Below are 25,708 nucleotides of genomic sequence, written 5' to 3'. Positions count from 1 at the left end.
GACAGGTGCCCCTGCATCCCTCTCTATGTTCTTGTTTCTGTACTGGTCAAACACAGGACACATTTAGACAGGTGCCCCTGCATCCCTCTCTATGTACTTGTTTCTGTACTGGTCAAACAGAGGACACATTTAGACAGGAACCCCTACATCCCTCTCTATGTACTTGTTTCTCTACTGGTCCAACAGAGGACACATTTAGACAGGTGCCCCTGCATCCCTCTCTATGTACTTGTTTCTGTACTGGTCAAACAGAGGACACATTTAGACAGGTGCCCCTGCATCCCTCTCTATGTTCTTGTTTCTGTACTGGTCAAACAGAGGACACATTTAGACAGGTGCCCCTGCATCCCTCTCTATGATCTTGTTTCTCCACTGGTCCAACAGAGGACACATTTAGACAGGAACCCCTACATCCCTCTCTATGTACTTGTTTATCTACTGGTCAAACAGAGGACACATTTAGACAGGTGCTCCTGCATCCCTCTCTATGTACTTGTTTCTCCACTGGTCAAACAGAGGACACATTTAGACAGGTGCCCCTGCATCCCTCTCTATGTTCTTGTTTCTGTACTGGTCAAACAGAGGACACATTTAGACAGGTGCCCCTGCATCCCTCTCTATGATCTTGTTTCTCCACTGGTCCAACAGAGGACACATTTAGACAGGAACCCCTACATCCCTCTCTATGTACTTGTTTATCTACTGGTCAAACAGAGGACACATTTAGACAGGTGCTCCTGCATCCCTCTCTATGTACTTGTTTCTCCACTGGTCCAACAGAGGACACATTTAGACAGGTGCTCCTACTGGGTGAAGCATACGCAAGCGCACATCACGAGGAGTCGATGGATGGTCATAACAGTAAAACATAATGTACCATTGATTACTGATATCGGTTTATAATAGTAAGGAGTGAGTTGGGTTTAACGCCGCTTTGAACATTATTCCAGTAATATCACGGCATTGTCTTATATATAATGAAAAAAGACATAATATAGTGACTACATAATAATGGATATGACAGAAGTTTATTTGTAAATATACATATGTACATGGTTATCCATGGCTGTCAACATTTTGGATGACACCAGATGTTACTGTGAGAGTTGTCCCTGCTGAGTCTGTCGGTTCCCTTGTCCTGGACTGGTCCTTATGCTAATTAGTTGTATGGGAAGAGACGAGTAGGTAGAGGCCACACTTTGTCTGAAAGGAGAAGTGTTCGTTTTGGACAACATCTGAGTTATGATTTTTTCCCAAGTCTATTATTTACATGCACATGTAGCCTTTGACAGTGAAAGGAAATTTAATACAGATCACACTAGAAAGGCATGTGCTTTGTTACAAAAGAAACTATGAGTTTCATTATTAGAATACACCTTTCAGGTGCAGAGATTTGAAGCTTTCATATCATGACCAGTTTACACATTCAGTTGTTTTGTTTGAGATTCTATGCCATACTCGGCAATTTCAAAATATCTTCTATAAAAACATGGCACTTGTCTGATACCTCCTTGCTGAGGGCTTCAACTCACCACTATCCAGTGCGGTGTCGAAGGGCTTGGTGTAGGTGTTGATGTACTCGCTGGGCAGCAGCATACAGTTGTCATCCTCCTCCAGGAGGTAATGGATTGCAGCTGCAGCAGGACAACAACAGTCAGTCATGTGACAACAGTCAGTCATGTGACAACAGTCAGTCATGTGACAACAACAGTCGGTCACATGGTGACAAGTAGCCAATGATTAGGAACACATAGAACACCCAGCAATAATAACCTGAGCATGTCATACCACTGAAACATCAGAAGAGCAGTCCCATTGTAGAATACTGACAGTGGTGAAAGATAATGCTCATTTTCCAAAAGATGCTGGTCACTAAGTAGTTAGGCTAAAAAAGAAATAGTCTTGGTTCACAGGCACTGTCGCATCACAAACCCTGCCACATGTTTTGTTTGTATTTCCATTTTCAAATAAAAAATAAAAAAATCCTTAAATATTCCGCGTCTCGAACACACGACCCTAGCAGTGTGCACTGTTCTATTGTGCATCTTGAGTGTTATGGTCATGGCTGCAATAGGAAATTGTGTGCTTGTTTTGCTGCCTGCAAATTTGGTCATTGAAAACATGAAATTTATGATGAAACATCACAAGACATGATGAATTTCGAATTCAAGGGTTTTTGTGTCCTATATGTCGGACAATGGAGAGGTAAAGATTACATGTGTATTTGTCTTGTAAAGTAAGTTGGAAAAAGCAATCAGCTGTTCACACATTTTCTCCCCGCTCTATGGGTGATTTAAGTTAAAAAATACTTAATCTTATGGCCAATATCGCAAAAAAATCCATAGGAATTTATAGAAAGACCGAAGACTTTGTATCTCTAATGACAAATGTTTGTTGCAAGGCTAGTCCATGGCGACCTGATGTGATATGCCCATCAGTTCATACACGATTTTGTTGAAATTAATGTACACAAATATGAATAAAATCATGGCTAAGAGTAATATAATGGCTTACAAATGTAAGTCCAGATACACAATGAACTCTTTTATAGCCAGATAGTGTAATAACAGGATTAACTTGCGTACTTCAGTAGGGGATTTGTTGTCATGCTTCTTCCGGTGTTGCGTACTCACAATAACGTTTTCGCATTGTGAAATAAAATAAAATCTCATTGTTTGCTTGTATTATGCACACACTGTTAGTCCAACTGTAGTCAAATATTGATTCCAGTATTTTACTCATCAAGGAATACATTAATGTAGGGAGGCCCTTTCCAAATTTGATTTGCACAATTATCTATTTGGACATTTTCTGGTTAAACACCCCATCCTCCCATCACATCACCAAAAAGATCCCACCCACCCACCTGCACGATATTTTCAAAAGCCATTCCCTGAGAACCAATTCTTTTATTCGAGCCTTAGCTCGGTAATGTCAGCTGTCCTCATGGACCAACATGGTACAACACCTACCATTGTCTATGACTGTAAATGTTTTCATAATCTATTTTCAGTCCCCGGATCCTAGGTTCTGTCAGCTTGATAAGCAGCAAGTGCAATGTCTGCTGTCTATAGCCAGGAAACACTACTCCAAGGGAGGTCACCCAAGACACTAGGGGCAGATAACCAGGAGTGACCATATCATGAGTACACTCTGCATGCTCTTACTATTTGCATTCTTTGTAATATCGTATTAGATCACCTGTTTACAATGGTTTAAGTATCTTTTGAAAACTTCAGGAGTTCATGTTAGCTTCCAATTTGGAGTTCAATGAAAAGTTATCTTGGGGACAAAACCTCAATCCCTTTTCAATCATGTCACACAGAACTAATTACCTTGTTGTGGCAGAAACTCAGGCACATTCTGGTGCAGAGAGTCCATGGCGTTCTTGAAATTGAGCTGAAAGAAGTAAGTGAGTGAGTGAGTACCGATAAGGTTTTACGCAACTTTTAGCAATGTTCCAGCAATATCACAAACATTGTACCCATGTGGGTAATCAAACCCTGGTATTCAGCGAGATGAGCAAACGCTTTAACCACAAGGTTACTCCACCGCCCGAGCTGAAAGAAGACACAATCACATGCAGAGCTGAAGTACCCTACTTTCAGACTAGTGAACAATACTACTGGAATCCAAAACTGACTCCAAGAGATCAGTGAAATGGATTTGTTATATTTATAGTTTCTTATTTGCAAAGTCCTGTTTCCCTGCATTGACTAAAGCTTCAGTTGTAGCAACAATGACTGATGATCAGGTCGGCTACATATTCACTTCTTATTGCAACTGACACAAAATGAGGCTCGCTTTTGTTTCGCTAGTTTGATACTAATATTGATATTAGGTCTCTTGGAGAAGTCAGTTTACCATATTTGTAATTCGCTATGTAGATTTCTGTTGATTATAGTGGTGTCCAACGGCAGGCACTTATTGCCCATGATACAGCCTTAGCGACACAAGGGCCCGATGGCCTGCAACATGTCTGACAAGCCAGACATTCAATATAATGGTCATAATGTAATCACACAAGGTATGTCACATCACGACACAAAGCCATGTGCTTATTGACCAGCTTTGCACCTGAATCACTCCTATATTCCAGCTTTTTGACACTTGTTTTGAAAGATGACCCGACTCACTCTGGTAATTCAGTGTTGTGAAAGTTATTTCAAAACTCACAACTGCAATAGTCACCTCACTATTAGCTAGTATAGCTACACCTTTCTGTTTTTCAGGACAAACTGTTGAAATCCTAAAATACAAGAGTCATTTTCTGGCTGATATCTACATCCAAGTTTTACAGTTGGTTTCATTCTTAATACATTCATTCACTTTTTGTAAAGGAGTAACCATCACTCCCAGCAGAGGCCAGAAGGGACAGGCCCCCTCTTTCAATATCTTACTTGCCCCTGCTTGAGATTGCCAAAAGTAACACAATTTATTCATTTTAACATTCAGAGCCAATGCCTTTGGTGTGACGAGCAAACGCTTAAACCACTTTGCTACCCAAAACTGCCCCCATAAATCTGAATTTCAAAATAATGACATACCTGAAGAACAGCTGTCATAAACTGTGAGGTACTGAGTATCTCCACAACAAGAGTTAAAATGTTTGAATATGAGTGCTTTGGAGCTTCGTATGTCCTACTGACAAATTTATACGAAAAGCTGAATTCTCAAGTGATACATGGATCGATCTTTACACCAACCTTGGGAGTTTTGCTGATGAACATGCCCAGTTTCAGTAGCTGTGTGAGGACATCTACGATGAGTTTGTCTGTAGTTTCTGACGGCTCGAAAGCCTCGAGACGGTGAGCTTCAATGTCCAGTGTCCGGAATGTCCACTGCTGATAAAGGCGCTGGGGAATGTGATGCAACGTTAAGGAATACACCACTGCTCAATACAGTCACAGTTCCACATCATAACTCCTGCCATCACCTTCCTCTCCACGATCATCAGAACACAGTGGCATGACCATCTTCCAATACCAATGTAGACAAACGCAGCCATGCCATGAGAAGAGACAACTATATTATTGTGACTAGATACAAGAAATAATACATCATGACTATGAACTTAATTCTGATAGAAATGTCATGATTTAAACATACAGTGCCTCATGGGCACAGTCATTTTCATTGAAAGCACTTGCATGATTTTTTATTTCCTGTCTTAACAAACCGGAACTATGAAATTCAAGATTCTCCCCAGCTAGTTGCATATTCCTCTATCACTAAAACGACTTCCTGTCATGCAACCATTCAGCATTATTCGGTGAATTCCATTGACTGTGTCTTACAGTGATGTTCAAGATTAACATGTGAACATGACGTGTCTTTCTCTATTGATGGAATATCAAGGTGTTGTGTTTCAAACGGAAGTGGTTATTCATGTTGACTGGTGTGAAAAAACTAGAAAATGATTGGAATTTGTCAAACTGGAACAGACCAAAAAGATAAAACTCCAGTACATCTTATTTCTTCACGATCAAGCCTACTGCTGTAACTTGTAACAACGCCTCGGCAGACGATGGGCACAGAATACAGCTCATTATCACTGAATGCTATTGCTAACATAGAAACTGATAAAATGCCTGAGAAGAGAAAATTGAATGCAGACACAACTAACACATGTGATAGTACAGATGAACGAAAGTCAAAATTATACAAAGTAAATCAACGAGAGGTATTCCCAGTAACTGGCCACTTCTTAAGTACACATCATGGTTAATATATGACTGGCATAAAAAAATTATATTTTGCAAATTTTGCCAAGAAAGTTGAAAATAGATGGAAAACTATTTATTTCTTCAATGGTTCAAGGGGTTTCAGAACCAGCAAACTTCAAACTCAGGTTCAAGCCAGTGAACATTTAAATGCATTAGGTGTTCAATGTGCAGTTTTGACTAAACAAGGAAAATCACAGTTGTTAAAAGTTTATAATTTGGTGTCTGTTTCATATTTGTATTTGTAAGTATAGTAGTGAGAAATATCTCATGTGATGACCTCTCTGTACTTTACAACATCACAACATTGATAGCATTTAACATTTTGATCTGACGGACTAGCTGCCTTTTATTATAGTTATTGGGTAAAAAAGACAAGGCACACCTGAAATCAGCTCACATACCCTTGGGCACAGAAGATTTTTTACTATTTTCCAGCCCTGCTCTTATTATATCTGACGATTTGACAGTTGCATAATGGCAGAAGTAAATAATTATTACAAATTACTTCTTAGTTGGTACTTCTGTGGTTCCAACTTCAGTTTTGTGTCATTTTCTTTACAGGTAACAGCAGCCTTTGAAATAAGCACTAGTTCCATAGTCCTTACTAACCTGCCTAATAGTAAAGGTATCAGAAGTAGAAATTTGCTCTTTCTCAGGGATTTTGCTACATGTTATCATTATAAGGACTAGCGGACTAAAACTGTTAGTTTCTATCGCTGTAACATGTCTCTACATTGAAACCACAGTATGTTTATCTCATAGGTCTTTTTACTCTAAAACTTTATTCTGGATGAAACACAAGACAACATCATTGACCTTCTCTGCAAACTCTCCACAACAACCCATCAGTGACATCCTATTCTCCAACAATTCCATGTCACAATGCCGTTGTTATTGGACAGGGTGCAGTTTTCTACTGTCATAGCCCTCGTGACAGTTCTGGTGTGTTAATCACTAGGTTTCTAAGAAAAGGATATATCGTGAGAAATAACGAGTATCTTGGCCTTGGAGATGAAACCCTCGTCTGACGTCTGACTGTAATGCAGGTCCTTGACTATCTCCAGCAGCATGTCCGAGGAAGTCTGCAACAGCCGATATCAGTACATCCTGAATAAACCTTCCGCCACTCGTAATAGCATTTCTGTCATATTACAGCATATATAAGAGAACTACAAATAAATCGAAAAGAACAATGAACCAAGTGTGGTTTATTTCATGATAAAACATTGTTCTATCATGACGTCATTTCTGGAGATTGCACTCGCAACTTGATGATGTTGTATGTTGGACGACGTTATCTTCTATAAGGGCATTTCCAGTGAGTTGGTCCCCATAGATGTAGCTGGGCATCGCAGATATATGTCATGGGTGAAGGATCGCACCAAAAAAAGGGAGAGATATGATAATCGGTATTGGGAGAAAAGGTACAGGTCATCGACGTGAGGATTATGACAATATGCCGGAAATACCCATCTGGGCATAAAATTGAAATTTCCAAGGTCAGATTCCATTGAGGGAGTCATCATTACTTAAATACAGGTTAACATTTTTGAAGCTTGTACATCTTATCATCATCCTTAAAGAGGCTGTACCTATTTTGATATCTCATGTAAGAAATGAACGACCGCGCCCCTCATGGTTTTTTCTTCCTGTAGTGTTTATTACTGTTAACCATTAACAAAGACCACTCATCGTTTATTTATTAAACACAATAGAGATATTTCAGAGGACTCTGCCACCCATTCCCCTTCCTGGAGCAGAATCTATCCTAACATGTCATAAATATTCTCCTTTATTGATAGTACCCATCTGGAGCTACAGTGATGAAAGTGATCATTGCTCACAGGTTGACTACAAATTCTAAAGACAGTTCTTTAAACACTTCTTATGACATTTGGTTGTAAGGAATTTATATTTCATGCAACAATGGAAGCAGCCCCATCCCTACATTGTTCAGAGTGCCCCAAACCTTTCCAGCCACATTTCATTTTCAGGGAACATTTGGTCTTCACATAATCAGGTGCCACCAGACCTCACCAATAGCCATTCATATTCATCTTTGATCGCTGATGTCTATATACTTAAGTTATACTGTACACAAGATATTTTCACACCTAGTTCATGATATATGCCCTTGACCTTCAATGCAACCCAATCATATGTCTGAAACATTCCCCAGGGGTGAAAGGAGGTAGACTAGGTATGGAATCTCTAGCTTCTGTCAAAGGAAACCACTTGTGGCAGTCAAATTTCATCAAACACATGAAGGGGCGCCCCTTGAGGCACCACATAGAGATGAAGGTCAATGAATTAACACAGATTGAGTTAGGGTTGGTCAAATAAACCCAGTATTGTAGGCACTTTAGCAGGGTATAGGTTTTAACAGGGAGTAGTGTATATATGTCTTTAATACACTGAAACAAATACATGTTTCCACTGATCATGACATATTTCCTGTCACAGTGAGTATGCTGTGTATGAAGCTGGGAAGAGTATGTTTGTGGTGTGCTGTGTGCTCTGTAGCTCACCTCCACCACATGTACGATGTGGGAAGAGTATGTTTGTGGTGTGCTGTGTGCTAGGTAGCTTACCTCCACCACATGTACGATGTGTTTCATGTAGATCAGCATGAGCCCGGTCACCGACACACTCTGGTGGACATTCTGAAGATTCTTCAGCTGTCTCTCATAGTAATCTGAAACATATACCATCACTCTGTCAGTCTACTACAGCTGTGCTATACTGCCTGTTATAAATTTAGGATAAATAAATAGAGAATCTCACCCGAGCGTCTTCTGATATCAAATTTATCAACATGAGTTTATAAAAGTGGATTTCTTCCAAAAAATATGTAAACATTTGCGATTTCATGTTTTAAGAAAGTATTAAATCACAGATGATTCAACTACCGGTAGAGGTGCTTGTATTTACTTGCAAGTACAGAAGCATCCCAATGCCCACACCCACCACCCACCCACCGACTGACACAAACAGACAGACAGACAGACAGACAGACAGACAGACACATTAAATTCCTCAAAGCCCTTAAAGTCTTAATGTATCACTATGTACTTTCAGTTCGAAAACACTTCTTTCGGACCTTGGAGTTAATAAAGACAGCTTCTTAAGATCCAACCATTCCCAAGTCTCAGAACTGCAGGGCTCCAAGTTAATTATTTACTTACTTGTTGACATCTAAGTAAGTATATGAAATCACTAGATTAAATGAAATTCAAGTGGCCATGCGAATTCACACTACTAATATTGGCATGTAACTTTACCTATTATTGTGATGAATAAAAGATTATGTTGATTTACCAATACAGTATGCAGTATTGAATTTAATCCTCAATTCATCCACATTTTTCTTATCAGTTTAGGTGTCTACTGCATGAAATTGTAGAGCAATAGCTAATTTAGATACAGACTAGGGCTGGGACGGGTAACTCGGGTACCCGGGTCGGGTGGGTACTGAGAAGGACCCGGGTACCCACAGGGCTACCCGGACCCGTGGTTAGTCACGCGATATATTATTTAGTGAAAATAATTATATATGGTTACACTAAAGTCACTAATGTTCGCATTTCTTTCTGACTATGCACCCATTCCTTCTGACTTTTCATATGGTTAAATAAAGATAAAACTTAATTCAACTTCAGTGTATGAATGACCAGATTGTTTAATACATGTCCTGAGACCTACAGTGGGTACCCGGGTAGAGTCGGGTAATAGGGTGGTGGGTACCCTGGTAGTAAATTTGGACCCGTCCCAGCCCTAATAGGGACAGTTAACAAAATCATTCTTTCCAGCAATAGATCACAAAACATTGTATCTGAAGATTTGTGGTATCGCAACCAGTCAAATTCTAGCAACCATGATTCCTTAAAATACACATGATAGAACATTCTCAACTGTTGATTTCTTTTCTTGGTGATAGATTGATCAATTTCAGTCACGTTAACTTGAAAATATGATGCAATCATTTATTTTCCTTTTGAAATTCCTTTCCTATTGACAGGAGTCACCATGTTTACGCGTCTGTGTCTGAACTACACTGCAAGACTGGATAAGATGAAATAAACTAGAGTTACTTCTCTTAGAACGATCTATTAAACTCGCTAAATGCTTTGCCAATGATCATAAGTGCATCTGTCTCTAACTGAACTCAAATATAATTACAGACACGGCTAATATAACTGATAGTAGATAAATTAATGATTGTGCCTCACTCACAAGAGATAAGTGTTTTAACATGGTTTGTTGCATTTCCAAAACTTCACTGGCAAATGTGACCAATTCTCTGACAGCTTGCAGCACAGGGACTATACAAGTAGAGGGGCAACAGTAACTGCAGTATTTAACACAGCCAGACTTCACAACCACCTCCAACATAACACTGACCTCTAATAGCCACACCAACAACATTACATGAGGCAGGTATTTCCAAAGAAATGTGTAAATATAAAATTCCATACCTATAGAGGAAATCATGCATCAGGAAGGGTTGACAATGATATAACACAAACACCCACCCAAGCAATTTGATAAATGTAACTGAAAATGCTACAAGTGGCTTACCGGTACTTACAATCAAACTGGAATTACCATTTCATTCCTATTTCTTACTTTTCTTTTTAAGAAATGATTTTTATGATTATAATACAAATACCACCAAGGCATATGTTATCAGACACTATTCAAATGAATGCTCAAGATGCATGGCTTTAAACAAAAGCCTTACTTTCTCTAAATATGTAAAGTCTACCATGAATGAGGTAATTATACAAATACACTATCTGAGTATATTCCCTCCACCTCACAACACGACACAGTGTGTTAATCTCTGTACTCACTGCCGGCTTCCATTCTGTCAATGTCCTCATCTCGTAGTTTGGAAATGTATACCACACGATGAACAAGGCTTTTCTGTAACAAGAGACAAAAGTTATAATTAGACTTTTAGACAAAATAATAACGCTCTGCAGGGGCAAAATTTTGAAAAAAAAGAAAAAGGGTGCACATAATATTAAGGATGCAGTTAACAAGTAGGGAGTATGAAAAAGGGGGTTGCACATTTACAGATCCATAGGGGGGTTGCAGGGGGTGGGCGCCCCCTTTTTGGTGCGCACACCCCCTGCACCCCTCTTCTGGATCCATCATGCATTATCAACCTCAGTGTGCCTGATGTAACTTTTCTCCACAACATGCTATTAGCAGGACTAGTAGGTTGGGGGACAGACAAGTGACAACTAAACCTCGGCTAGCCAACAGCAACTAGTGTTAAAACAAATCACCATTCTTTCTGTATCTGTTGAATCATGCCGTGTAACTTCAAAGTAATTTTTCTTGGGCCAGTCAAACACCCGCTCTGCTTTCTTGCCCTTCCTTTTTGTCTTGTCAACCAGAGCTAGTTTAGCCCGAGCACTACCATCAGCATTTGTCTGATCCCCGGGGTGAGACTGGTCAGCCCCTTCCTGACCCCCGTCTTCCTTCTTCACACCAGACATAGCGCACACTACAAGGTCCTGTACCCTGGTACCTTACTGCAGGGTGAGCTCACTGGAACCCCCCATAGCAACACCCACTCCCATGTAGAAACATACCCCCTGGGTAGCTCCTTACAGGTACTTAGTTGCAATCAGAACTGGGATAATTTCTCACCATTTAAGTAGGTGTTGTTAGTGGCAGTGACAGGACTATTGCTTTCTAAACAAAGCTATCACCTGCTAGATCAACATTGCGATCAACTTGTCCTGGCAGGTGGTGATTGATTGTCACACAATAGCAGGGCACCCCCCACTCCACCCCAGAATTTTATTCCTGTCCTTTACTCACGTTGGTCTCCCCCATCCCCCTAACAGATTGAAGACCCCTCCCCTACTGCCCCCCCCCCCTTCAACACAGCCATATTTAAGCCAGTACCCTCATGTTCCCCCCTTCCCAGCAACCCGGTAGTGACTGAGAGCTGAGAGATAAGGGTGACTGTCAAGACTGAGCCAGGTGACCATGGAAAGTCTGATGGAGCCATGCTCCACAACAGTCAGGACACGACACTCCACAACAGTCGGAAATCTACACAGCAACAACAGTTCACAACACTGTACTGTTTGTGTAGGGTCGTAATTATGAAAGCCAGACCAATGAGATAGTATTCAGCCAATACAGCAGCAAAAGAAGAAGCTATGCCAAACTTTATGGTAAGTATAAAACCAGGGTATACAAAATGACTTTACAAACATGGTTACCACCTAGACATGTAAACTTCAGAGAACATGTATATCAACATTCCATAATTTGAAATTCCTTATAAGACTGCCAATGGCACACTTTAAGGAACAGTATGTTGATGGTTTTGGGTGTTTCTAAATCAGGCATGAAATAACTTTTAAGTATGATGTCACCTGTCTGATTCAGTTCTTAAACCAAAACAATAGAGCCAACAAAACAAGCGTTATGCAGAGTAAAATGGCTTCAGTCTTTGTTTTTAATAGAGGCAAATTGAAGAGCTTGTGTGTTTTACTTACGACTGAGTTTTAAAATACCGACTGTCAGCTTTATTGGATAAGAAGCCAGTGTTTATCAAAGCCCAAATTACAATATAAATATGCCTCATATGAAGCCAATCACTCTCCAACCCAGGGTTCCGTGCGTCCAGCTGAGTACCTGTCACATCGTCACATCTTACACAGTCCATTCATGTGTTTCATTTTTTACAAGTCTACACATTTTAATAAACATACATCATGAAATGTTTTACTTCAGTGGGAAAATAGCCAAAAACATGAAAAACTGTTATGGAAGCCTTTCGAAGAGCTAGCGATATGCGTACGGTCACATTAATGTGTAAAGCTATATTGTCATGCACCTCACTGTCGCAGTAGTAGTATATCTATATAATTATGCACTATGTGTAAAGCACACCAAATGGCTTGCATTAGACCAGAATGAGTGCATTTGTTTACAAACAAGAGAACAGTCTGGCCACATGATAAACCTACACCCATGGAGTGGGCAATGGAGCAGAAACAGAATAAGGCGAGCAGAGTCGATTAAGCTCATGGGTCATAAGCTATTGCTTACAAAGCTTCAGAACAGTCAACATCCTGTCCCTTTAAAATGCATAACTGCATGGTCACTCCTAAGGGTGAAACAATACACCAATATTCCGATGAATCGGGATACTTGACCCACGATACGATATACGATAAACGTGGGCCCATTTATCGATACGCCACGATATGGAACGCAAATCTCAAGTACAGCGTTTCCTCGCTATTGTGCCTTTCAATAAACTGCTAACTTGGTTATAGTGTGCGGTAACGCATAGCTCCCAAAAACGTACTTACATTTTTAATAAGCTCAGGTTTTACACGACAGATGTTTTTCCCCATCTCAAAAAACATTACCAGTTGATCACCGCAAGCACATAACACTGGAAATACCAGTCAGTAAAACCGAACTGAAGTACGCAATTCAATACCATCATTATACTATCTTGTTATCAAGACATGTTCATCTCTGGACTTGTGTTTGTAATATATTTTACTAATTTTATTCAAAATTTCATTAAATATTGTTTTCATTACGTTAGGTGAAATCGTGTGTGAAGAGATACAGCAACTATGGTCAGATTACCGCTTTTGAAGCACTGAAACAAACTTTAGTTGCTAAAGAATGGATACATATATTATAAATGCCATACTTTGACTCATTAAAAGTCCTATTTGTGGCAATTTGGCTAATATATGTCAACATAACGTTTTCGCAATCCAAATACATGTAGCGAGGGAAGTCCCTGGTCAAATTGTTCCATACATAAAAATATTCTGCAACAGCATTCACCAGTACCAAAATGCGACACTTGTGGTTCTTATAATTATAAATATATATATGTAGTAAAAGCTGCAACTAAAGTAACACGATATTGGAATATATTATTCCTGATAAAACAATAATTTCAGATACAATTTCTTCGACCATTGCATCAAAATTCTTTGAAGTTGTATCACTTGTGGAGTACATTAATTATTTTCTGGTGTTTGAACTTTGAATTGTTTAGAAGGAAAGTTAGGGAAAGTTCCACTTTGAAGCTTAACAACGTCAGTAGTCTTGTTATTATAAAATAATTTTGACTGTTCCAAAATCATGGAAGGTGCAATCTTGACATGCTTTATCTTTGCGTATCGAGATACGTATCGTATCGTTACCACAATATCGAAATGCGTATCGAATCGTGATCTTCCTGTATCGTTGCAGCCCTAGTCACTCCATGCACTTGACATAGCCTAAAAATATCTTCTAAAAGTCATATACTTAAACACTTTGGAAGCACATGGTGGATTTTGACTCTTGATAAGTAAGAAGTTATTGGAAGCTTGTATGGTATGACAATGAGAATCAAGATTCAAAGTCAGACAACATTATGGCAATGTAGCATGCCTTCAGGCCTCACTACCACACACCAATTTCTTTGTTTCCTGTCCGTTCACTGAAAACTTTATTTCCAAAATTCCACTACACGTTTTCATAGTGTTTCAGTATATTTAGGACCTGCTTAAGGTCACAGATAATGAACTTTGTATTTATTACTTGCCCGTAGAAGATACCCCGTTCAATAACAATAAGCTGCAATGAGACACTGTTTAATACCAGAGCGTGTGCTTACGTACTGTCAGAAAAAATAAATCACAAACAAATATTGAAAACCCTAATCATATTGCCGGATAAGGTTTCACAAACAATTTTTGAAAACACTCAACATTGCTGGGCGTATTCAATGACACTGCGTGTAGAGACGATAGATACCAAAGAGGAGCTAATGCACACTTGATAACCTCAGCAAGCTTGTTGCTGGCTGATATCACGGGGCATTGTTTCACTGGTTTAAGTCAACTGGATTTAAAAAATAAAGTTTGCTCTACCCCATGTGTAGGGTAATAAAGTATAGTTTGGCCCTCAACTATGATAGTTGTACTCTGAGCGAGAGGTGGACATGTGGTTATGAAACTTTTCAAGGATTGCTCACGCCTTTGTCCTGGGAGACATACATAATTTGAAGGGAACCAATGCCCACAAATTTGCAAGTACCCTTTCGGAAAAAAATATATCTTGGTTTTTCATTTGTTCATCTGCATCACATATTAGTTTTGTTACCCTGCTTTGAGGTCAGTGAAATGTGTTAGCAAAATGGGTCAACACTCAGAGCTAGCTTGATGGCTGCCTAACCCAAACACAATGGTTTGTTGTTTGGTGTATATTATGAATGTCTAGAATATTTCACTAACCTCAAATACTGGCAATTTCGGAAAGCGTCTTGCCCAAGAAGACTGCCACAGGGAGGCCCCCACTTCTTGATCTGATGCTGTGCTGTAAGTGAGTGAGTGAGTTGGGTTTAACACCGCTTATAACAGTATTCCAGTTATAACGCAGCATGTCAGCTTAATGTGGGAGGAAAGCCCGAAGTGATGCATGTCTCAGATGTTTTCCACTTTGCTGAAACCCACGAGCATGGGTATGGTGCTGACAAACCTAGATACATAATTGGGGCAAACTGGGATTCGAACCCACAATCATAGGTGTCTGGCATGCCCAAGGGATGCAACTCTCCACAGGGAATCGCGGCGCCTTAGACGACTGGGCCACCCGTGCCCCCTGATTCTGTATTGTAATACCAACATTTTCAAGGTTTATAGATGGTCCTCTGATACATACACGTTGAAACAATGTTAAAATAATGTTGAAACAGCATTGAAACATCAGTTCAATTTTTACATGAAATCAATTTTCACATGCTGCACTCAAATTACTTGGCGTTCATCAAATCAACCACTACTCTCTTGTCATACGAGTTGCCATAGGCTTGGAACATAAGCACCATGTAACACCTTGTATTATCTACCATCTTCCCGAGGCAAGGGAGTAAGCTGACTGTTAAAGTCCAGTTTCCATCCACCCTTGCCAAATTAGGCTGAGATTTCTGGGCTTGATCGTAGCGCCACCAGTGGCTATTATGAGTTTTGTCCCTCCTATAGACCAATCAGATTCCACCTCTCATATCACTTGCATTTGCTTCAAATATTATGGCATCGCCAAGTGAAGACAATATGATTGATAATAAAGATCTATATTGTAATAAAACAGGTCCTACTTCGCGAAGTACATCAAATCATGTGATCAACTTGATTACAAACATGAAAACATTTGAAAAATATCTGTTGATGCTAAGTTGTCGGCACACATGCTTTGCATATCCAGCAATCCAGGCCAAAATATAACTCAATCATTCCAGCCTAATTAGGCAAGGGTGGAAACTGGACTTTGATAGTCAGTTAACTCCCTTGCCTTAGGAAGATGATATCAACATAATACCACAAAGTTTTGTTTTCAGCAAATTTAGTTTATAATTCTTGGCGATGCGATAACATAGGATCCAGAAAAAATTATCAAATCATTACCTCCTTAGTGAATCAGATCATGACTGTCGTGGTCAAACTTCGAGGTACGCATTTTTGCAATTAGTGAAGCTTTTTCACGAAAGAGATTAAACATTAGAGAAGAATGTTGAACACTTTCCATTTATAAACTTTTAAAGTTTATTGCACTGAACAGAGCAAATGTGTCTGAAAGTTTCCTAGCGCTTGTAACACTGTCTCTATTTTGAAAACACCATGGGTTACCACCCCCCTTGCCCTGTGATTACAAGGTGTACAGTGATTTGAGTGTACATTGTAATTTGAAGGCATCAATGATATCTCAAGGCAAAGGTGCCAATAAAGAATTACATCCCTTTAAGGAAGAGTTACCATTCTTTTCACACATTTCCAATATAAGCCTCAAAACACTCAGCGATCTGAGTGCAGCATTTTTCTCAAATTTGCGTACGCCTCGAAAGATTAGAGTTACGTCCGGACCTGATCCTAAATGAATATATCAGATAGAAATTTGATGATGCTGCTGCTGCTGTTGATCAATGTTTTATGCGAACACAGTTGCCACATAGTTTTGAAGCATAATTCACTGAACGAAACAAATGCATGCTCATAACTTTCAAACACAAGTTTGATGCATTTTTTTCATCGCACCCATTGTTTTGGCCACAATGAAAGTACAAATTGCCAATTATTTTCTAAGAATGAGGTTTTGCTAGTGGTCTTGGGTCTTACCCGTCTACGAACACAGGTACCATGTCCACCAGTTATGAACGACAATTGAGTGAACTATTCAGTTTCAGGTAAAAACAACCTGCCAGCCGCTGCTCGGTTATCACACTGGTGACTTGGCCTAGTTGTGACTAGTGCGCACACAACAATGACACAGTGCATGAAAGATATAATTATCAATTACCTTATTAAGAGTTCTATTTCTCTCTTCAATATAATCTAAAAGAGATGTTCTGTGATTATCGAGCATGGAATCCTCATGTTCGTCTATCTCGGACGCCATTATGTTATGATCACCATAGTGACGCTCGTTTCCCCTAAATATAGACAATCTCACGTTCGGCTATTTCCGTCAAGCCTGGAAAACAGTTATGCCAGCGCCCTCTGTTGGCAGATTGCTAAAATGATTGCCAGATTATAATTGTGTTCCTATATATGACGTTTTCCCAAAATGTTTTAGGGAAACATAACTATAATATGATTATGAAAGACATTTGTAAAAGTCAAGCTCCTCACAACGATAGTCCATTCGCGGAGCTCTCTATACTATGTTACCGAAAGTTTAACGAAGGTGTCACGCACTGGGAAGGAGCTTGTGTAAAAGTTTTAAAAGGGAGGTCACTCTAATTTTTTGCCAAGTTTATAAACTGGTTTCACTGTAGGTAAGCGCCACAAGCTTATAAACTGGTTCCACTGTTGGTATACGACGCAAGTTTAAGCCTACAGACGGCGATCCATTCTCCCACATAGGGCTTAGATTTTCTAAATGGTCGTAGCTCTAAAATTATCGTAAGGAAATCGTAGGCTACCTTAGCTTATTTTCGAAACTGACGTTGCCCTAATATATGGTAAAACTGTCATAAATCTAAGATAGTCCCATACCTGTTGACCAGCATAGAACCTTTGCCACAGGCCATATTTGACGATTCATGTTTTTATATGTTTCATTTTTTTTACAAGTATACACATCTAAATAATCACATGTCATAGAACGGTTAACTTTTATTGAGAAAATATCATAATTGGTGAAAAGGTTCCGTTTGCGTAGTTATCGTATATACGTCTTTGATGGGTTGTTCAGCTCCACGTGCTGTCATCGAAGCACTTCGGGGATCTAGCGATATGGCCTTTGCTTATATATATATTGTGAAGCGCAACTGTCGCAGTTGTTTGTTGTTGTTGTTTTTTTTGTTTAAGGCCGCACTCAACAATATTCCACCTAAATGACGGCGGTCAAACGATGATATGCATCAACCAAGTCAGCGAGCCTGACCACCCGATCCCGTTAGTCGCATATTACGACACGCATAGTCGCCTTTTAAGGCAAGCATGGGTTGCGGAAGCCTATTCTACCCCGGATCTTCACGGGTCGTCGCAGTTGTAGAAGAACATAGATCTATATAATTGTGCAAAACAATAAGTATAAATATATATATTTTATCATGCACCCCACTGTCGCAGTTGTAGTAGAATATCTATATAAGTATGCAAAACAATATGTAAAGCGCCCCAAAAGGCTTGCATTGGGCTAATCTGTTCTGATTTCAGAATAATCGCGTTTGTTTTCTAACAGTTATGAACGCGCAATTAACGTCCTTATTACCGATGCCGAGATCTTTTTTGACGCACATTTTTATGAGTTCGGAAAAGTGAACGTTGCGCAAGGATTCAGATCGCGCGGCACTGGGTGTACCTTTGACGACAAAATTTTGCAGAGATTTCACATATAGGACTGGTTTAAAAAGAAGACAGTGCATAGTGTTGCCAAAGATTTTGTAATGCCTTAAAATAGAAGCCTTTTTCGCTTCTTCTTTCCGCTATGACTTCAAAAGATGAGTGAGTGATATAAACACGCAGAGTGAGTGAGCGAGTGAGTTGGGTTTAACGCCGCTTTTAACATTATTCCAGTTATATCACGGCTTGTCAGCTTAATGTGGGATCAAAGCCGAAATGACGCCGGTCTCAGATGTTTACCACTTTGGTGAAACCCACGAGCACGGGTATCGTGCTGACAAACCTAGGAACATAATCGGGGCGAACCATAGGTTTCCGGCGTGCCCAAAGGACGCAACTCTGCCGAGCGAATTCCGGCGCTTTAGACGACTGAGCCACACGTGCCGCTCACACGCACAGGAAACGTGGCATAGCTCCGCAGTGCGAATAGAACCTGGTCATTGTACCTCGTCTCTCTTGATAATATGCAATGGATCAAATCAATAAGTTCCCGTAATTGTTTCCTTTACGTGGAATCTAAACTGTTTCAACACAAATTTCAGTATTAAAACCATTTACTTTTAGGTATCATCACACCTCATAGGAAATTATGAATATAGTAAAAGCGAAATGGGTGGCCCTATTTAAATGTAAATTAGTATTTAGATTCAAACTCCCGATTGTGTACGTGTAATTTGACTAATGTTGCACAGTTATCATTATTGGATTGACTAAAGGTGTTATCATTAAATGTACTGAATTACATATTGTTTTTGCTTGGCGTCATGGCTATATTTATATATGTCTTTGACGACGAGGGAGACGACATTGTGATATTAATTAATAAACATCTGGCCTATTTTTAGTTCATAGTATAAAATGTAATAGATTGTGAAGTCAATATTTAAGAACTGATGAAACGTCATTAAAGTATACAAGACAAGAGGAGTATTAAGCGCATCTAACATCAATATTCTGTCACCCAAACGAAAAAAATATTTTTTTTGAATACAGTTACATTCTCCTTCTAATAATGTGTACATATAATTATAAAAATCAGTATCAGTTCTGTTAAAGAAACATATCAGTTTTAGCTACAAGATAAAATGATGTGGCTGTCCATAACCTGTTCATACGAAATTACCTGAACGAATGTTACACTTCTAAGGAAATACTTGCTTCAGTTTTAAACATTTATATTTCATTTCCCAAAAGTAAGCAAGATGGAGACACGGTATTTGTCAATTTCTTTATTTTCATTATGTAAACAACGGTCAAACAAACATTAGATTGAAGTTTCAAGTATTGTGTGGCCTATGTATGATGTTGAACAGTAGATCTTGTATGTATCCAAAATGCAGGGGCGATACTACCAATGTAGCAGAAAAGCAACTGCTTACACCTGAGAAAAAACACATGTACAATTAGTTTTAGACCTAAAAATGCACATTTTCAAAACAATAAGTAAAACTTAAATTACCATCTATGCCTTAAATTATTCATTAAAAATCTACATGGTCGAACATCATGCTATTTTATTGTCTAACTTGATAATCAGAATCTTTACGCACATTAGAATTTTAGTGGAAGATGGTTTATCGGAGCAGTGCAACCCCTGGACAAAATGCCAGTGAGTTCTGCAACTACAGCACGTTCGTTTAGCGCAATGAGGCAGACCAAGACATACCTCAGGTTAACAATAGCCAACGCAAGAATGAGCTCGATCTTTGGCACTCCTCCACATCCACGAGGAAATTGACAAAGCGATTGACGACTTTGCTGGAGGACGGGACGGAACCCCCGAATTGCCAATATCTTTGCTCTGCTAATGTTAATTTTGTCGAGAGCACATTTACTTCACAAACAAGCTTTTTTGCTTTTTTCTTGCATTCGAGACTGACAAATCGGCCGCCGCCTGTCAACTATAGTGGAAAGGTAGGAAGGAGCCCAGTCTCGCCAACTCAGCGCCTACAAGTTTAGGTAGACAAGACCCCAGTTTTCAAACGAATGACCCTCGTTGAGTGGTCCGCGATGACGGCTACAAAAGGTCCCAACATAACTCGCTAAAAAGATTTTCTCCAAACGATCTGGTATGGTGACGTATATTATACTTAGATCTTCTATTTGAACCCTTTAGATCTGTCATTTTATATGGGTCTAGATCATGCAGATGACAAGAGTTTCAAGCGAACATTTTGGCAACCTGATGCCATTGACATGATCGAGGAAATGGTGGGCGAGCTAAAATCCAAAATAATAGGAAAGACTTCCGCCCGTATCCCCCCTCCAAAAGGTATATATGTATGCATTGCTGCTCAATCCTTTTAATAGTATATATTTTTTGAGGGGAGAATAATTATCAAATGTTTGAACATCTGAATCAGATGTAGGATTGTGTTGTTCATGGTACGCACTGCAGACAGACATGAGAAAGAAACAAAGTGGAATTCTCATGGGAGCGGGTCAAAACAGCCACATGTCAGAACGGCCTTTAAAGGTCAAGTGAAAACGGCCACAACCCACAGTCAAAACGGCCACAAAAAAGTCATTACTGACAGAGAAAGTAAAGAAGACAACTTCAAGTATTGTGTCACATTAATTGTATTGTTATATACTTTGTATAACAATTCATAACACCATATGCACATGTAGCGGCCATTAAATTTCCGAGTCCCGTGATGGGATTCGAACCATGGACTTTCTGATCACAGGTCGGACGCCTTGTCCACATGACCAAAGAGGTTAACCCCGTCAGCAAGCTGACAAGGTAAGGATGTCATCTGTGGGATGACTCCACGCCCTGCTACACACACTTTATGTATATCTTAATTCAGCATGGACTCAGTACTACACAAGTGATAACACAGTTCAATATCACAGTTCCATATCACACATTAAAACCTTGGTCCATGGTTGAAGCGCATATGTTCAGCAGCTCAGATGGTGTTTGGTCGCCTACCTTGTACAATCTCCAGGCTGGGAAGATTTCTTCAAGCTGTTGTTTTCCAACTGTTTTCATGCACTGAACACTTCACAGGTATTGTATTTGTAACAGTGTTACATTAGGGGTTTTACGTTGACTTCACAGCCCTGTATTTCATTGATGGGGTAGGTGGGGTTGAATAATAAATAATATGCTTAATAAAGATAAACCAACATACCCCCAAAACTGTAAATGTTGGGGGTAAAAGTATAAGTAATTAAGTAAGATTTATACATATATAAATGTGGGTATATTAGAGAAGAAGGGGGCAAAAAAAGGATAGAAAAGTTTAAATTAAATGGGATAATAATAATAATGTCACAGTGTAGCTTAAATAAATATAAAGCATAGAGGGATATAATGATATAAAACAGTTTAAGCTGTTTTAACTATATGAGGGCCTACTAAATAAAGTAAAATGGTGGTAAAGCCTAGCTTAAGTCTAGAAACTTTGGCAGGGGAGTCAGGGAGGCGAGGTAATGCAGTTGTTTGGGGTTGTGTGGCCTCGTGCGAGTGAGTATGTGGTGGTTGTCCTTGACATTGGTGGCTGAGCTGGTTTTCAGGGTTCTGTTTTAGTGGTATGGATGTGGGTGATTAGTATGTTTTACTAACTTTTAGAAGACCATCCACTCTGGAAATCTTGATCCCGATCCTTAATATAATATTGTTGTTATTTCAGATAAGTTTAGGGCAGGGTTTATTTGAGATGGTCTAAAATATTTCTGTGATGTTAGTGTTGTGGATGAATTTTATGATAGTGTTGGAGATTCTGGGAGGGTTAAAGGGGCTGAAGAGTAGAGAAATGTTGTTTTTATTGTGAGAAGGGATAGGCTGATAGAGTGGAGAGTGAAAGGTCTTATAGACAGGACAGCTGTTACAAACATGAATAAGGTCCTCCAGGGAGTGGCAGTGATTGCATTTTCTGTTATTAGAAATTATTCAAATTATAAGAAAGTTGGATTGATTTAGTTTTTTGCTTCATGTAGGTCTGCTGATATAGCTAGCGATATTTGTCATCGTGCTGTTTGGTGATATGATTTAGTTTATTTTTAAGCTGTGGGTGGCATTTAGGAAGCTGGCAAAAGATGTTTGGTAGACTTTTGACTTGTGAGCAGGGCTATGGTATTTTTTTGCAGTGAGTTGTCTAATGAGGAGGGCAGCTGCTATGAACTCTTTGAGTTTGTTTGTGTTGTTAATTTTTTTTTATGGTTATGGTTGCTGATGGTGTTTTTAAGTTTTGAATTTTGTTAGCTAGGAATTGTTTTCTGCTTTTGCTGGGTAGTGTGAGTGGGGTTATGGTTGTATGGGAGTTTGGGTGGCTGTGGTGCTGTTGGGAATGTGGGTAGTGATGGGGGATGGTAGTACTCGGGTCAGGTGGGTCCTGAGTAGGACCCCGGTACCCACAGGACTACCCGCACCCGTGGTTAGTCACGTGATATATTGTTTTAATGACAAAAACTCACTATGGCTCAGTGGTTACACTACAAGTTGCTAATTTACGCATTTTTTTCTGACGATGCACACATTCCTTTGGACTTGAAAATGTTTGAGTAAAGATAAAGCTTCAGTCAACTTCAGTGAACGCATGATCTGATTGTTTGATACATGTATCTAAATAGTGTTTGGCCAGGGCTGTGGTAAAACAATTACCAATCAGACATTTTGTTTCCAACTCTTGAGATCTGCAGTGATTACCGGGGTAGGGTAGGATGATAGGGTGTCGGGTACCCGGGTAGTAAATTTGGACTCGTCCCAGCCCTAGATGGTAGGGTGGTATTGGTATGGGGAGGGTGGATTTAAGTTGGGTTTGGGCCTGTGTATTGACTATAGTCGAGGCCGGGGTATGGATTTGGGTGGGTAGGGTGTATTTATTTGTGTGTTGGGTTTGTTGGGGCCTGGGGGATGTATGTCAGCTACGATGTCTGTGTGTGTGGAGGTGGGTCAAGAAGTCAAGAGGTGGGTATTTGTTTTGTTTAAGGTTTTTGTCTTTATGGTTTGGGGGAAGGGAATGGGAGGAACCAATTCTAGAGCCTAGCGTTTGGTCTGAAGTGGAATGAATTCTTCGTGTGAGGTATGTATTGGGGTATGATTGCAGGTTTTGGTAGGTCTGTCTGGTGTATGTTTTTGTTGAGTTTAAGAATGTGTTGTTGTTTGTTTGGACAGGTGTTTTGGTTTGCACTGTGACCTTTGGTGTTACAATTTATACAAAATGGGGCCATCATGCAATCTTGTATTACAGATAGGAATTTTATTGAATGTCATATCATTGTAATTTGCATAGGAATTCTTTACCCTATTACAGACAGGGATTTTATTGTGAGCTTGAAGAGAATCAACCATTGACACCCTGAAAAATGCATGTATTTCTTACCAGAATATGTTAATTAATTTTAACATGCAGTTTAATTTTGATTAGTTTAAATAATCATACCAGCTATACATTTCTGCATCCCTCTGTAATCGGAATATAGTACATTGTATGTCTCATAACCCTGTATTAGATACCATAACTCTTCCATAATGTCGCATGTAATAAGAAATGTTCAATCTTGTCGTCATGATCGTCATCATACCTTAACAAACATGTACATTTTCTTTTACAGAATCGGCTGTACTACACCATGGCAAATCCAAGATTTGAGCCTCTCATTGAGTTTGTGCACAGTAATGAGAGAGGCTCGTCAGCCAGGAACTGGAATGGGAGATCTAAGATCAGAGACAGACACACCCCATTGTGTGGGGAGGATGTGCGTGGCTTTTATGAAGCTGTCATTTCTGAGACAACTCCTCATGTTCCAAAAACCTCTTCACAGCAGACCAAGAGAACAAAAATATGTGACTCAAAAGCTAAACAAACAAATACTGTGAATCGATCTGTAGCAAATTGTGTTTCTAGGGAGAAATCTGATGACCAATGTAATGTTAGCGATGCACATTCAGTCTCAAATGTTCAACAAATGTCTGTCTCAAGCATCTCGAGAGATAGTGACATGAAGATGACACGGTTAGAGCTGCGGCTGCTGCACAAGAGTCAGGAAGGTGATGTACGTGGTGTAGAGCAGGCTGCAACATCCGGGGCTAATATCAATGTTAAGGACCCGTATGGGTGGACGCCTCTCATGTGCTCCGCCTATGCTGGCCACATGAGGGTGGTTCAGATCCTCCTTGGCCTTGGAGCAGACTGGGGTCTATGTGAGAGGAAGGGGAGGACAGCCAGGGATCTGGCTAATAAGGTTGGTCATGGCAGTATTGTGAAGCTCATTGATGATACCATAGCTGACTTTCAATTTTCCGATGATGGATCAAGCTCCAACCAACGAGTCACAAATGAGGAAGGTTTTTTCTGTGAAATTTGTAAAAGACATTTTTCTGAAGGGACAGAACGCTCTCACAAAACCTCCACGGTCCATTTGTTTAACTGTCAACTAAAACCTAAGAAGCCAAGCTACCTCATCTCAGAGTCCAATGTTGGATATCAGATGATGCTGAGAAGTGGCTGGAATGCAGATCGAGGTCTGGGACCTCGAGAAGAGGGCCAAAAGTACCCAGTAAAAACTGTGTTGAAGAGGAACCGTGAGGGACTCGGGGGTGAACAAAAGAGCACGCCCAGAGTGACTCATTTCCCACCGCGGGATGTTCGAGCTGTTGCAACGGTAAAGCCGCGTGGGGAGAGGCGAGAGTCGTTGAGGTCACAGTCCCGTCGAGCCATCAAGAGGCGGGAACGGAAAGATAAAGAGTGGGAGAGAAATTTAAGGCGATATATGAACTCTGATTAAACTACGTAGATAAAACCCTCCTTGTTCCACTGTTTCTTCAGTTGTTTCCTCCATGGTGAGTGAAGTGTGGTGTTTATTTCTTTTTAAAATAATTGTATAATCATCTCTTGTAGAGAGTTTACAGGCAATTCACAGTGGTACACTGAGAATGGGTTTCACCAATTGTTGGGAATTGAATGGTGGCATTATGACAAGCTCCCACAAGAAACCTTAACTGAACGCTGAATATGTAACATTGAAAAATTCATACATAGGTTTCAAAACAAATGGTTTGGTACTCCCGCATGTTTAGGAACATCAAATTATCACAGGGATATAAAAAGGAAAATATCTTTATTTCTTTTCATGAGT

General features: G+C 39.8%; 2 protein-coding genes across 4 annotated transcripts; one reads left to right on the top strand and one right to left on the bottom strand.

Annotated features, from left to right (window-relative positions):
* Nucleotides 1-1,040: 1,040 nt before the first annotated feature.
* Nucleotides 1,041-17,461, bottom strand: LOC139468805 (testis-expressed protein 47-like). Of its 3 annotated transcripts, none has more exons than XM_071250946.1 (8): nt 17,402-17,461; nt 10,580-10,652; nt 8,318-8,421; nt 6,704-6,808; nt 4,707-4,865; nt 3,336-3,399; nt 1,533-1,634; nt 1,041-1,203 (listed from the first exon to the last, which is right to left on the bottom strand). In XM_071250946.1, the coding sequence occupies exons 2-8, from the start codon at nt 10,590-10,592 to the stop codon at nt 1,160-1,162; spliced, it is 591 nt and encodes a 196-aa protein (XP_071107047.1). In that variant the 5' UTR covers nt 10,593-10,652; nt 17,402-17,461; the 3' UTR covers nt 1,041-1,159. The 3 variants fall into 3 exon arrangements, with proteins under 3 accessions (XP_071107047.1, XP_071107043.1, XP_071107046.1); XM_071250942.1 differs by lacking the exon at nt 17,402-17,461 and adding an exon at nt 17,070-17,384; XM_071250945.1 differs by lacking the exon at nt 17,402-17,461 and adding an exon at nt 16,889-16,973.
* Nucleotides 17,462-20,615: 3,154 nt separating this feature from the next.
* On the top strand, nt 20,616-25,357 carry LOC139468758 (G patch domain and ankyrin repeat-containing protein 1-like). The gene is made up of 2 exons (XM_071250889.1): nt 20,616-20,891; nt 24,185-25,357. Exon 2 carries the CDS (start codon nt 24,203-24,205, stop codon nt 25,355-25,357), a length of 1,155 nt encoding a protein of 384 aa, XP_071106990.1. The 5' UTR covers nt 20,616-20,891; nt 24,185-24,202.
* Nucleotides 25,358-25,708: the final 351 nt, after the last annotated feature.

Source organism: Haliotis cracherodii, unplaced genomic scaffold (genome assembly GCF_022045235.1).
Source record: "Haliotis cracherodii isolate W230 unplaced genomic scaffold, xgHalCrac1.p SCAF_2, whole genome shotgun sequence".
In the NCBI taxonomy this organism is placed as follows: Eukaryota; Metazoa; Mollusca; class Gastropoda; order Lepetellida; family Haliotidae; genus Haliotis; species Haliotis cracherodii.
Note: the sequence above shows the minus strand (reverse complement) of the source record. Positions and strands in the feature narration are given on the sequence as shown.